Source organism: Culex pipiens, chromosome 3, assembly GCF_016801865.2.
Source record: "Culex pipiens pallens isolate TS chromosome 3, TS_CPP_V2, whole genome shotgun sequence".
Lineage (NCBI taxonomy): Eukaryota > Metazoa > Arthropoda > Insecta > Diptera > Culicidae > Culex > Culex pipiens.
In genome coordinates, this window is record NC_068939.1 from 144,089,074 (window position 1) to 144,104,544 (window position 15,471).

Here is a 15,471-nt window from a genome sequence, read left to right on the forward strand (position 1 = left end):
CTGATTTCAGGGATTCCTCTATTCGGGAACAAGGTATATAAAATTAAGTTCTTACTCTCTGTAACATTTGTTTTAAAGGACAATAAAAAGTAACCTAGGCTTAGCAAATAGAAAAATTCTTAATTTACTCGGTCCACACGGCTGTGAACCGCTCTCCCTGGTTACAATCATCCCCTATATTGTCACTTCAAAAAAGTGTACCTCAAAAAAAACATTTAACATAAAGAATGTGTGTGTGGCTTGGACTACAACCTAAATATCTCTCTGAGCTTGAACCGAATCAAACGCACTCACACACAATTGTCCAAGAATACTTACTATCTCAAGCGCGCGCGCGGAATGCCTCCCTATCACATGGCGGCGTAGTCGAGCTGGATGTAGATTTGCCGCACCCCGATCGCCTCGAAGATCATGCGCGTGTGCTGCACGACGTAGCGCGCGTCAACGTTTTTGGACACCTCTAGCTTGATCGCCCCGACGTACGCCTCGCTGCACAGCGTCCAAAAGTGGGGCTCCTGCACGCTGTACACGCCGGCCAGTCCCGTCACCTTCTGGTAGCACTGCGGCAGCACGCGATCCAGCGCGACCGGTTGACGCTGCATCAGCACCATCACCGACTCCCGGATCAACGACAGCGTACTCAGCCCGATGGTGAGCGCGATAAAGATGCTGCAAATCGGGTCCGCCCGCATCCACCCAAACAACTGCATCAACACCGCCGAAATGATGACCCCGACCGAACCCAACGTATCGGCCAAGATGTGCAAAAACACCCCCCTCATAATCTGCGAGTTGTTCGAACTGATCGTGGGCTCCACCGACACCGACGTCGATCCGCCGTGATGATCGTGCGAGTGCCCGTGACCTCCGTGGTTGTTCAACAAACTCTGCGTGTCACCGCCGTGCGAATGTCCATGCCCACCCCCTCCTCCATGCGAGTGCCCATGACCCCCACCGCCCCCGTGACTATGCCCGTGGGCGCCACCATGCTGGAACGCATAAATGCCAACCAAGTTGACCAGCAGCCCCAGCACCGACACCACAAACAGCCGCTCGTGCTTCACCTCCGGCGGTTCGATCGCGCGCTCCACCGCTTCGGACATGATGAAGAAGGCTATAAACAGCAGGAACAGACTGTTGACGAAGCCGGCCAGCACCTCGGCGCGCACGTACCCGTACGAGTACTTGTCGTTGGCCTTCCACTTGGTGATGACGGACGCGGCGAGGCCCGCGAGCAGCCCCGTGCAGTCGAAGAACATGTGGAACGAGTCCGAGATGAGACCTGTCGGAGGGGAGGGGGGAAGTGATTGAGTATTGATTGTATTTTAACGTCAATGAGTCAACATTAGGTGCCCGATGGAATTCCATGCTGTTCCCTTGACTGTGTTCGTGTGACAACGAAATTTTTCGTAGCGTAAACGCACATGAAGTTGAAACGAACGAAATCGTGCGCGGCGCTCAAGGCGCTCAAGCAATATACTGGGGTAAAACAAATATAAAAATTGAAATTACAAGTCATAGTTTTAATATTTGAATGAAAAAAGTGTTTTAATTCCCCCTCCAATTGTTTTGCAATCATTCGTTTTTTTAAATTTCAATGTTTTTACGAAACAAAGATTTTCGCAAAAAAATAAAAAATTAAACTTGCGGTACACTTGAAAAATTATCTCAAAAAGAACTGCGGTGAAAGATCCGGCCTGTGTCACCAGTCAAAACTTTTGCAACTTTCACCCTTTTTGTATCTAATTTTTTTTTGGAAAAAATGTCTACACACGTCTACACGCAAATTTGCTAAGAACATGATTCTGAGTCGATATGTTTACGTGAAGGTATATCTAGCAGGTTTATTTAAGAAGTGTTACGTTTATTGTATTTAGGAAGTTCAATTTTCGAGTGATTTAATAGCCTCAGTGAGGAAGGCAAAAAAACAAAATATTTTTTAAACAGGTCCAAATATGCTAAATGTGAATATCAACGAAAGAAAATGTGTTTTAAAGATTTGACTTGTTATCAGCCATTCCACGTCAAACAGGAAGTCTCCAAATCAAAAGTGCTCCGATTTGGCTCAAATTTGGAGTGGGGGTTCTTTAGCCCAAATAATTAGACCCGTATTTTTTTTTTTTTATTTGGCGATTAGGGTGGTCCATAAAATTGCATTTTTCGTCGATTTTCGTAAAAACCACATTTTTCAAAAAAATTATATCTCCGGAACGGCTGAACCAATTTTGGAGCGCCACAATTCAAAAGAAAGTTTATTAGTTGGGCTTTTTAGGAAAAATATGTTGAGATCCAAAAAAACTAGCTGAATATTTGAAAAGATCCTATGAAAATTTCATTTGCCGATTTCAAGGTCTCGGGACCAAAGAGCCCATGTCTTAAAATGTTTTTTCCTGATTCCTTGTAATATTTTACATAACGTATCAAAAAGCAATATCCATAAACATGTTTCGGAGATATGATTTTTTTAACATAAAAACTGGGTTTTTCGACGCGCAAAGGCGGAAAAATGACGGAAACGGGTAAAAACCAACTTTTTTCACTAAAACTGCGACCTATACAAGTTTGGGTACTAAAATTTTCGTAATTTAAAGACGCAACTTTTGGTACCCAGACATGTATAGGTCATCGCTGAAATTTTCAAGTTATAGCAAGATTTAGTGAAAAAAGTTAATTTTTTCCCGTTTTCGTCATTTTCCCGTTTTTGCGCGCGGCGAGTCGAAAAACCCAGTTTTTATATTTTTAAAAATCATATCTCCGAAACGTGTTAATGGATATTCGCAATTTTTTTATATGTTATGTAAAATATTACAAGGAATCAGGGAAAAATATTTTCAGACATGGGCCGCAAATGAAATTTTCATAGGACCTTTTCAAATATCCAGCTCGTTTTTTTTTGGACCTCAGCATATTTTTCCTAAAAAGCCCAACTAATAACCTTTCTTTTGAATTGTGGCGCTCCAAAATTGGTTCAGCCGTTCCGGAGATGATTTTTTTGAAAAATGTGGTTTTTGCGAAAATCGACGAAAAACGCAATTTTATGTACCACCCATTTGGGCCAAAGAACCCCCACTCCAAATTTGAGCAAAATAAAAGCACTTTTGATTTGGAGACTTCCTGTTTGACGTAGAATGGCTGTATACTAATATTTTTTTTTTTTTTTTAAGAAATGCCCTCTGATTCTTCGGGCCGAATATGAAGGGGGGTGGAAGACACAAACTTTGAATTATATTTGCAACGGTCTAAAAAAACAAAACAAAATTAAAAACATTTCCAGCGTTTTTTAAAAGGTCCTATAAGCTTTGTTCACGGTAAAATTTAAAAAAATTAGAAATTTAAATCAAATCAAACAAATAAAAAAATATAAAAATTTTAATTAGGGGAAATAAACCCTTTCTAATCAAACACCTATCTTCGTCATATGGAGAGTTTGATGCTCGATTAAAGCTCCAAAAATACTATTTATGCTGTAAACTTACCAGCAACAGCACCGCCTCGAGTAAGCACGCAAATGTATGCCACTTACTGGCCAAAAAGATCAAATTTAATGCACTTTTGATCATAATTTCTATTTTGCGAGACCATTTCTCATCATTTTGGTGGCACACACATCCACACGCAAGATCAGAGGTTAACTGCTTAACGAAAGTCGCCATCAATATCTTTTCACTTGCGCTAACGATTTCAAAGCGCTTAAGATATAAAATTGTTTCCAACTACCGGCAACATGTTCTTTTGACCGTTACTTAGTCACTCACTTGAAAAATAATCCCGAAACATGTAAATAATTAGCAAGCGCCATCAAAAAAACAAACGCGCTAAGTCTTTTGACGTTTCAATTTTGACCATCCATTCTAATCGAAGGTTGAAGAAAACCGAGCGAGAAGCGAAGGCAAATAAAGAACAAAGGGTGGCCACCAACACCACCAGCAGCGCTTGTGGTGTTGCCAGGAAACTTTCTCTATAAATGCTACTTTTCGTGAGTGTTCGCTCAAAATTTCATCAATTTTGGCAGCACGAAGCAGACCCAAACGAGCGTTGGAAGAAAAAAAGAACTAAGCTGAAAATACAAAAATGGGCGTGGCCCAATGCACACGACTGATTAGAATGCGGTTTTGAAATATTTTTTTTAAAATGCTTGTAAAAGGAATAGCATAACTTTTAATAAAAGTGAAAATAAACAGAAATGTGCACAAAAAGTTGCTCTACTCGTTGGTGTACTTGGTTTTACTGAATTTCAAGGAACACTCCAGATTATCCAGCATCATTCAAACAAGACCGCTTATTAGGCTTAAAATGGGTTTATTACCCCTACAAGCCATGGTTTACATTTGAATGAAAAAAGTTTTTTTAAATGCATTTTACACATGCCCAGATGTTTTGCAATCTTTAGTTTTCAAAATATCAAAGTATTGGCGAAATATTTTGTTAAAAAAATCTTTTTTTCAGTACTGTACAACGGAATTTCACAAAACAAAATATTGTTGATCGATCACAAATATGCTTAATAAGATGCATTTCAAATTATTTTCAGTTCATCAGACTTCTTTTTCCATCCAATAACTTCAAAAAATATTCGCAACGGCCTAAATAAAAAAATATTCAGTTCAGTTATGAAATTTTTGAAAGAAAAATATTTTTTTTTTCAATTTAGGTTTTTTTAATTTCTTTTTAAATTATTTTTTAATTTTAAAAATTTAAAAATGTTGAAAAAAAGATATTTAAAAAAACGAAAAAACAATAAAAAAAAAAAACTACCAAACATGGAAAAAAAACCTACAAAATTAGAGCTTGAAATAATTTATAAAACCGAAGAAAACAATTTAAAATTAAAATCTAGACTTATTTTATTACGTCCTGTAATCAAAGAAAAGACTAAAGACAAAGAAAAGATTTATATTCGGTCGTCTTGGTTCTTCCAGCATTGATTTAGGCCCATTTGGTTCGGAAATATTTTTATTGGAGGTCAAAAATTGGTCAAATGTGTAAGTTAGAATCTCCCAAGGCATATTCATACAAAATTTGATGGATATGTACAACAATTTATCGGTTTAGCGACTTTTCTGAAGAAATATCAGCCAATATCTAAAAAAAATCTTCAAAAAGCTGCTCTAGACCCCCCGACAAAATATTTTGGTATACCCCGCAAAGTGTCGGAAAAGAGCCCTTCTTTCATGGTGCCAAACATCAGACTTACCGATTTATTTATCATAATGTTCTTGGAAAAATACACCGCGCATTTGTTTATAGGACCTAATCCAAAGAAGTCTTGAAATCAATAAATTAAAAAAAAAACAAAAAAATAAAAAAAAAGATAAAAACGTCAAAATTAAAAATAAATCTTCAACAAATTAAAACAGAAAAAAAATCTATCAATTTGAAAAACAAAATTTTTTAATTATGGAATTTAAGTTTTTTTTGAACTTTTTTTTGATTTTTTGAATAAAGAATTTTTGAATTTTTAAATCTTTGAATTTTTGAATTTCTGAATTATTGAATGTTTGTTGCTCCCCGCGGTGGGCTTGTGTCGGTGGAAAATTTGCTACTCTAGCGGTGGGACTGACGGAGTTTTTTTTTCCAATGTGGCGAATTTGATCTCGGTATTCATAAGACGGGAGCAAATTTGATTTGCACCTCAGCGCTGGAGTTGCCCTCAAAAGGAATTGAGCACGGAAAAACGGTGAAAAATAAAAAAAAAATAAAAAAAATAAAAAACATACAAAACTAATCATGATTTAAAAAAATGAGAAATTTAAAAATAAATAAAATTTAAAACATTGAACAAAAAAACTAATCAGCAAAAAGTTGATTAGTCAGAAAGTTTACTTAAAAAATTCGCAATTCGCAATTTTCAGTGTAAGAACGGGCCTTGACCGATCTTATGCACCAGGTTCCCGACGAACACGCACTGCCCTTACACCTACATCTCACCCTTGCTCTGAGTCAGTACGAGCAGCACGCTAGAACACGCTTTGAGTGTTCGTGCCAGGCATGCACACCTTCTTTTCCGGTTACGCATTTTAACTCGGCCGGGGGTGGTACATTACGTAGGGTTTGATGTAAGTATAAGCGCCTAACCATTTAAAGTGTGCCTATCAACTTTCATTAAAGCAAAAACTGTTTTATTTTTAGTTTGAATTCAAAAACTAATTGTTATTTACTGTGTATTGTTTTCTCCTGAAATCTTTCCTAGTGTTGAGTCGTGTTTATATGTTGCTATTTCTTTTGTCGCGGTGTTTTGTTACAATATTTTGGTCCTAAGCATTTTAGAAAAGTTTTTCAAAAATACAATAGTAATATTTGTGTTAATCCTTTAATCATTCCATAAATTGAGTAAGGGCTCGAACCACACTTGCTTAAGAAAAAGGGGAAGTTTCAAAACAATGGACAATGAAGGAAATATACTATGTAAAGAATGAATAGTAATAGAAAGATAGTAGAAATTAGAAATTATTCAAATAGATAAATAAAGAAAAGGCACATGATAAACAAAATTGACATCGCTGCCAAATTAAGGGAAAGCAGACAGTTTGTTACAGCAGCATCAATTGGTAAAATAGAGTGGAAAAGCGTTGAGAAATAAGAGAATCAAATAAGTAAAATCGAAATCAAATGGAGGATAGTAAACAGAAGCCGTTTTAGAAAATCAGTGAAACAAAATAAACAGAAGATAGCTGTTAGTTGAAATGGAAAGAAGAGAAACCCCGTTCTGCGATGCTCAGGTACATCCACAGCAGTTGACTCAACATACTGCGAATCAAAACAATACCGTCTACAATCACAAATTACTTCCCTTTCCCACATTGACGCGCCCCTTTCTTTTAGCCGTCTCTACTCTGACCCTCGCTGGTCAAAGGTTTACGAGTCGTTTCCACAGGCCACCAGCTAGGTTACACCTTGTCATCATGATGACTAAACCAAGCCAACGTGGAGGTAAGAAAATAGGACACTTGCAAGGAACCAGAGCCATGCTGTTTTGTCCAAACAGCACTACGGATGTAGTTGGGCTCCTTCTGGGATGTTCCTCGCCTGGGTGTGTCAACCGACGAGTATCATCAGTATCATGCACCCTTGGCCTGCAAGAAAGTTTACTTAAAAAATAGTTAAAAAAATATCCAGAGTTTTTTTTAATAGATCCTATAAACATATGAAAGACAATAGCTTATAGGACCATTTAATAAAAAAAGTCGAGATATATTCAAAATAACAAACATTCAACAATATAAAAAAAACACAATTAAAAATAGTCTGAAAAATGTTTGTTAATGCTTAGATATAATGATATACATATTGAAAACTAGTGATTGGGGAGCGTTCTTTTATTAGGTAACGCAAAAAAAAATAATGTATGAACCGTAACACGGCTGCTCCTTTGCGCAGTTTCTCCCATACCTACATCATTCGCTTTTTGTGGCAACTAGGTTGAACATTCCCGTGACAGTGACTTGTTGCGTTGTAGACCCCTTCCCTAACACGGACGTGAACTTCAAGTATCTAAATGAGAATCGTCGCGAAATGCGCAAAAAATTAAGATTTTTTTTTCTAGAATTACACCTCATCAGAAATAGAGAGCCCTTTAAGACAAAGTTATTTGTCAAGTCAATAAAACGTAGTTTGGGATGTTCTGCATTCTCTTTGAACACAATAATAAAAAATAGAAATTGTGACTTGCCAATATTTGAAAAAAAAATCCAATCCATCACTTGTCGCATTTTCGGACAAAGACGTTTAAGAAAAGACGGTCTGTAGGGCGAGCTCAACGCCTCCAATGTTGTAAAAGAAATTGTTCCCGAACAGCTTGACACTTCCGTGATTTTCGGGCAATGGTTCACAACCAGAACCTTCTTAGTGTCTTGCCAGCAAATGACGGTCGAGTTTTTCAGAAATGTTTCCGATCCTTAGCGTTGTGTTAAACGTGGATAGATTCATCCGGTTTCGTTGAATCGTTCCCCGACAGCACAGCATTTTAGCTTCTTGGATCCGAAGACATTAGGTCTATTCCCGTACTTGCAGAATTGCAGAATTTCTGCAGCTTCTGCAGAATTCTGCAGCCAACATAAGTCACTTTTTTGCAGCACGTTCCCGTACTTTTCAGCTCGCTCTCTTCATCTCTCTCTTTTGCAGAAGTTCTGCAAGGAGAGAAGCGGCAAAAAATTTGCCTGGGTAGCGCGTTCCAGTACTTTTTCTGCAACATTGTACACAGTTGAGTGGATTTACTCAAACTGGGTTTTTTTTCATTATTTCAAAATATATAAAAAAAATGGTTGACATTTTATTTAAAAAATCAAGGATGTATTATTTATTAAGTAACTAGAAATTAATTATGCTTAGGTAGAAATCATATCATATATCATAGTGTAAAGAATTGGTAGAGGTAGGAAGATGAGTAGACTAATGATGTACTGTGGTACGCGCGGCTGGTGCTACCCCGCGCAGTACTAATTCTCGCCTGTTTAGGTGGCAGTTCTGAAGTCGCTCTTTCTCTCGCATTATTTATGTCTCTCTGTGGTCCCACTAACAAAATTAATCCTCTCAGCTAACTGCGATCGGTGGCGCGAAATGCACCGATGCGCCATGTATGTTCCATGTAGTTTAGAGTAATTATCGTCAGATCCCAATAAAAGTCCGTTGGAAGTAGTTCGTTCCGTGTGCGAGTGGCAAATAAAAGTTTGCGTTTTAAGTAGCCCGCCGTGTTTGATTTCCTCCGGAACTCTCCAGAGTGATCCGGCCCCATCCGGTTCTGTACACATAGAAACAACTTAAAGTTTTTACATTAGGTAAACAATTTTACAAATGAGAAGGGCAGGTACGTTTAATAAATGTGATAAAAAAGACAAACAAAGGTTTGACATGTTTGAAAGATTATTCAGGATAACAGAAATAAATTATGACAGGATGTCACATGAAAGAACAACGGTGACGCAGTAAAATTGACAAATAAAAAAAAATGACCAAAAACTCAAAATTTTTTATACATTCAAATAAAGCAATCTGGAAATTAAGAAATCCACAATAAAAATTAAAAAAAAAACTAATATTTCCACATCAACAAACTAAAAAAAAATAAATCAGATATTTGAGAAATTTAAAAATGCAAATAATTATATCAGAAAAATAAAAAAAAAAACAAGAAATTGAGCTTTGAGCTCAAAAATCAAATACACTCAAACCCCGATGGTTTGACACCAACTATTGTCAAACGAACGGGGTCACGTTTTAGTTTGACACCCCATTTACACGGAGATCACACACAATATCAAACTTTGTTTTGATAGTGTGCATGAGCGCCGTGTAAAAAGTGACAGTTCGTCACTTTTTAGTTTGACTTTGACCAACTAACGGGGTAAAACTAAAAAAGTGTCAAAAGAAAAAGTGACCAACCACCGGGGGTTGAGTGTAATTAAAAACTAAATATTTCAAAATGATTAAAGTTAAAAAAAAATCTTAATTTAAAAAAAATCTAAATAAAAAAAAGGTTGAAAAAAATCGAAATAAAATAACGTTTTTTTAATTTTTATGAGCTCAGAACACAACAAATTCAAAAGCTACAGTTAAAAATAATAAGAAAAACTTAAATAAATTATAATTTCAAATACAAGTAAAATTTAAAAAATCTGTAAATAAAAATTTTCAAAATTCAAATATAAATAAAATAGGAACAGTCAAAATTTCCAATCTCTAAATCCTCTAAATTTGAGTTTCTAACCTAAAATATGACTTCAAAAAATGTGTATTTATTATGATTCAAGATGGCGTAGAAATTAAAAGTTCAAGAATTTAAGAATTTAAGAATTTAAGAATTTAAGAATTTAAGAATTTAAGAATTTAAGAATTTAAGAATTTAAGAATTTAAGAATTTAAGAATTTAAGAATTTAAGAATTTAAGAATTTAAGAATTTAAGAATTTAAGAATTTAAGAATTTAAGAATTTAAGAATTTAAGAATTTAAGAATTTAAGAATTTAAGAATTTAAGAATTTAAGAATTTAAGAATTTAAGAATTTAAGAATTTAAGAATTTAAGAATTTAAGAATTTAAGAATTTAAGAATTTAAGAATTTAAGAATTTAAGAATTTAAGAATTTAAGAATTTAAGAATTTAAGAATTTAAGAATTTAAGAATTTAAGAATTTAAGAATTTAAGAATTTAAGAATTTAAGAATTTAAGAATTTAAGAATTTAAGAATTTAAGAATTTAAGAATTTAAGAATTTAAGAATTTAAGAATTTAAGAATTTAAGAATTTAAGAATTTAAGAATTTAAGAATTTAAGAATTTAAGAATTTAAGAATTTAAGAATTTAAGAATTTAAGAATTTAAGAATTTAAGAATTTAAGAATTTAAGAATTTAAGAATTTAAGAATTTAAGAATTTTAGAATTTTAGAATTTTAGAATTTAAGAATTTAAGAATTTAAGAATTTAAGAATTTAAGAATTTATGAATTTAAGAATTTAAGAATTTAAGAATTTAAGAATTTAAGAATTTAAGAATTTAAGAATTTAAGAATTTATGAATTTAAGAATTTAAGAATTTAAGAATTTAAGAATTTAAGAATTTAAGAATTTAAGAATTTAAGAATTTAAGAATTTAAGAATTTAAGAATTTAAGAATTTAAGAATTTAAGAATTTAAGAATTTAAGAATTTAAGAATTTAAGAATTTAAGAATTTAAGAATTTAAGAATTTAAGAATTTAAGAATTTAAGAATTTAAGAATTTAAGAATTTAAGAATTTAAGAATTTAAGAATTTAAGAATTTAAGAATTTAAGAATTTAAGAATTTAAGAATTTAAGAATTTAAGAATTTAAGAATTTAAGAATTTAAGAATTTAAGAATTTAAGAATTTAAGAATTTAAGAATTTAAGAATTTAAGAATTTAAGAATTTAAGAATTTTTTTTTTGGTTCATGTAAGAATACAAATTGGTAGCACCGTTAACGGTATAAATAATTATTTGCTAGTTAAATTTACCTGTTATTTAACACACATATTTAGTATATTCCGAGGTATAGCGGTATACGCACTTCGGAAGGAACCGGTCAAGAAAAAAATCAAATGGGCAGCAGCAGCAGCGCAAGCGAGTCAGAGAGGGTGAAGAAAAACCCCAAGAAATCGCTTCCTCTCCTTTGTTCTGCTGTTCGTAAAGCTGTTTCTTGACCCCTTTCCTTCCGATCTGCATACTAGCCTTATATTCGAAAACAATTGAAGATCAAAAATTATTCCTAAACTCGTTCCTAAACAAAAATCTATTTGAAATTATGAAACTCAAAAGAAATGTGTCTTTTAAAAGTTTTTAAAAACAATTTGTGTTTATAGTACAATTTTTGTTGGGGTACTAGCCGTGCTGTAATACTATGGCTTAAGTTATCAATTTTTCATCAGGTAAAAATATTAACACTGGAAAAAATCGCTATATCATTTACATAAATGAACTAAGCCTGAAATCGTTAACATAAAAAAATCGGTCTCAATAAAACCAGACATAAAAAAACTACCCCAAAATCATGTATTATTACAACTAATAATAAAATGCTTGATTTCACCCAACTTGCAAATTTTATGTAAGCGTGTAGTCAACATCCATCACACCAAATTGCAGTAACTTTTCAAAAAGAAAGAGAAGAGAAAGCTTGCAGAAAAGTACGGGAACGGTTTCGCTGCAACTTCTACCTCTCTCACTGCAGAAGTTCTGCCTGAGAGAAAAGTTACTTTTATTGCAGAAAAGTACGGGAACGCTCTGCTGCCGTTTTTGTGCAGAATTGCAGAATTCTGCAGTACGGGAATAGACCTATTAACTAAAAATACACCGCATGTCGTAGACGTATCCAGTAACAGCATTTGTACGGCCCTTCTGTTTCATATATCCCTTTTGATGGAGTTCAGTTGATTTTACTGTTTAAATTCAACTCTTGCTTTGCACTTCGATTCTCTGAAAGGTTAACGGCGGCAGACTCCAAAATCTGCATTCCAGCATTTGGGTTTTCCTAAGACATCTCAAAAGTGGTCACGGTGATGTCCCACGGAATTCTATAATGGGTTTGATAAACACTAGATTTTTTTTCAAAATTTCATGCATTCTAGCTTTTTGAACTTCACATCCGTGTTAGGGTAGCCTAGGTACTTGATCGTTCGTTGATGTTAAGAAACCGCTCATTTTGCTTGCAAATCTTGTATTCAAATGTCTTCAATATTTTACAAATTTCTGTTGCGATTCATGGTAGATTCTTGATATTTCTCTTTATTTAATATTTTTGTGTGATAATAAATAAAATTTGTTTGGAGCCCTTAATGATGATATTTTTGCTGATTTTTTTTATTGAATAAAATAAATTCAGCCAAAAAACATCATTAAGTGCTCAAAAAGAAAACAACGAATCTCCTTTAAACTCACCTAAACTGTTGGTCCAAATGCCGTACATCAGCTCCACAAAGGCAAAGCTCAGATTCAGCAGCAGGAACAGGAACAGGTTGCGCGAGTTCCGGTCGGAGAAGATCAACCGGGTCAGGCCGTTGAACTTTTCCCGCACCTTGTAGGTGAATCCCCGCGAGTCCTTGTGCGTCAACGGAAGCATCTTGTCTGGCGTCGAATTCGTATGCTTTCTTCAATACTCCTCTCCTTCACTCCGGGGGCCTTCGTACTCTGCTCTATCGTCGGGAGGAGATGAAAAAATCGGTTCCAAGGGCTCTCACACTCTACGAGAAAACGATAAGAAAACCCCGTTATCAGTGGTGAGCTTTTATTCAGTGACGATTGCCAATGCTGCGAGCTGAGGCGCCGCACAAAGATAAACATTAACGATTTGATTATTGCCTACGTGTTCGTCCCCCGAACAGAACACCCTTTCGGCCGATCGACTCATCACCGAGCCGAAAAAAAGCTCCCAGACACAGGTTGATTTTATAAACAAATTTTCCTCAATGGTCTCACCTGTGGAAGCCAGTAAATTGTAGCACCAAACGACGCACACTCAGCGGCGCGTCATTTTACGCCAAACTCGGACACTTTAACGATTCACAAACGGACAAATTACCGGTCCATTATTGCGGAACGGCTTACGTGAAAAGTCGGGAGGAATTTTTTGGGAAAATCCTAATCGAATGTTGATTCGCCGCGTTGACAAACGGCACTTTGACAGGTGGCAGCTGTCAAAGTTTGCGTTTCTCGAGTTGTTTGGATAGTGGGACCGCAACGGGTTTAAAACTGGACAAAATGTGTAAGTGGAATTCGATCTCACCAGTTTTTTAAACAAAATTTTCCCTAGCTTTTGTTTGATTACCTAATTGGGTCCTAAAATGAAGGTTAGATTGCTGATATTATTGTTTACAGCGATAAAGCTTATTTTTCTGAGTACAATGACCCTTTGTACAACCAAAAAGAATTTAAAATGGATTTAAAAAATGTTGTCTTGTCAATACATTTTTTTCGATTAAAATGAAAAAAGTGATCAGAAATGGTTTGTAATCGTGTTTTTTACCGTTGTACATAAAAATTTACATAGGTCTTTGGTACCCAATTGGGTCCGTTGTGCAATGAATAGTTTTTTGTTTTGTTCAAAACATAATAAAATCACAGACAAACAAACTAAACTGTCCATACAAATTATTTTTGAAATCCATCGTCCTTCATCAAACCACCATATAATGACGACGCCAGCGCTGCCTGGTGAGCTGATGCCGAAGCGCAGCCCAAACATACCAATACAAACCATACAAACCCATTACTATCATGAGTCATGTCAGTGTTTGCGTGAGACAATCAAGCCTTAACGATTGTAAACATCAACAGCTGATTGAAATAATTTTGTTGTTGCTGATCATCAGTACTCGATAAAATAAAAATAAAAATTAAGACCGACGGCCGAAGATGACGGTGGGTCGGTTTCGTTTTCAATGGCAGAACCTCATGAGCCAAATTTGTATTTGTATTTGTATCTTTATTTCAAAAATATACATAAGGGCAAGCCTTTTATCGTTTACAGAGACATCATTAAGTTCGAATATGATAAAACTACAAACAAAAAAAAAACAAAAAAAAAACTTAAAACTAACTAAAAATTAGGTTAGAGTACATAAAATGATCATTGCATAAACAAAGAGAAATAACTTAACCTAAAAATAAATGAAAATGACTTCAACAAGAAGAATTTAGGTGAGAAAATAAACTGGTCAAGAAACTGTTTCTATCAAGTGTTCCTTAAATAGTCCCTACACTGTTGCTTGAAATCACTAATAGAAGTAAGATTTTTCAAATCATGCGGCAGCACCAGCAATGACGCACCACAACCACAAACCACTCCTCCCCGTTGCTTCCAAGTTCTGTCCAACATGCCTTCTCCACCGAAACCTCGAACCATTAAACCTGACACCATCATCAACAAGAGGTCACGAAAACACCAGTAGTGACCGCCGAAATAGGAAAAAAAATCAGTTCAAATCTACCGAAATTGATCCTAACGATGGGCGTTTGGAAACATCTGCGAGATCGTGGCCACGGCGCAGTTAAGTTGCGTCAAACAACAAAAGCAAAAAGTGGCGAATGAGATGAAAAAAGTCGCAAAGATTCCAAAAAACGCTGCTGCAAAATCTTACATCGAAACAGAACAACTGTGGATGAAGATTGAGTGGAGTTCACGATCGACGCAACATCGCCTAAAGGACGACCAGCAGCAGCAATCTGAGCAGCAATCCATGAAGGATAAGCAGGTTGATTCGAAGGAGATGACTCCACCACAGAATCCGGCTTCCTCCGCAGTAGCGGACGCCTCATCAACACCCTCGACATCGGCTGACCTACCGGGTTGGTTAATAGTGGGGCAAACGGTATGTCTTCGATAGTCAGCCGCTCATCTGACCCTGGCCGAGACTGCCCCAATCTTGTTTCCCAAAGCCTGGATTGTGGATCACCGTTAGGATCGACCGCGATGAAGGAAAGATGAGCAAGGATGGAGGAATTTGGTGCGATTTGGCACGATTTTGATCAAATCGCGAAGTGTCATAAGTTCAAAAAATACTAAAAATTAGGAATTTATACCTAATGTCCGTTTTGCGTGTGTGCACTTTGTTGGAGAGCTTTCCACAAATTGCACGATTGTCTAAAAATCTCTGAAATCCGCAATATTCTATTTATTTTGTTATCTCCCAAGAGCCGCAAGCGCGCGCGCTTTCACATGCGCTCAAACCTAGGCTCAAACCGAACTGTATTTTATTTATCTCGGGGGTCACAGACAGAATGCCCAAATTTGCTTAACCGTGTTTCTTCCGATCGTACGTACTTAGCATTAATCTGTATTAAAACAAAAATAAGTGGTCCGAAACTGGGTGCAGAATAGTGGTACGCAAAGCGGCCTCAATTTAAAACTGTCAAAGCGGAACCAAATTTCTGTTCGCAAAATGATACCAAGAAGTGGGAAGTATTGTAATCGATCTATAATTTATTTTCATTTAATAATTAATTTATATTTGAGGTATTAGAAATTAA

The 15,471-nt window shown here is 35.6% G+C and overlaps 1 protein-coding gene across 1 annotated transcript; it reads right to left on the minus strand.

The window, feature by feature from the left end:
* Positions 1-13,122, minus strand: LOC120415921 (zinc transporter 7-A). Its single transcript, XM_039577566.2, has 3 exons — positions 12,922-13,122; positions 12,385-12,686; positions 1-1,282 (listed from the first exon to the last, which is right to left on the minus strand). The coding sequence occupies exons 2-3, from the start codon at positions 12,563-12,565 to the stop codon at positions 351-353; spliced, it is 1,113 nt and encodes a 370-aa protein (XP_039433500.1). The 5' UTR covers positions 12,566-12,686; positions 12,922-13,122; the 3' UTR covers positions 1-350.
* Positions 13,123-15,471: the final 2,349 nt, after the last annotated feature.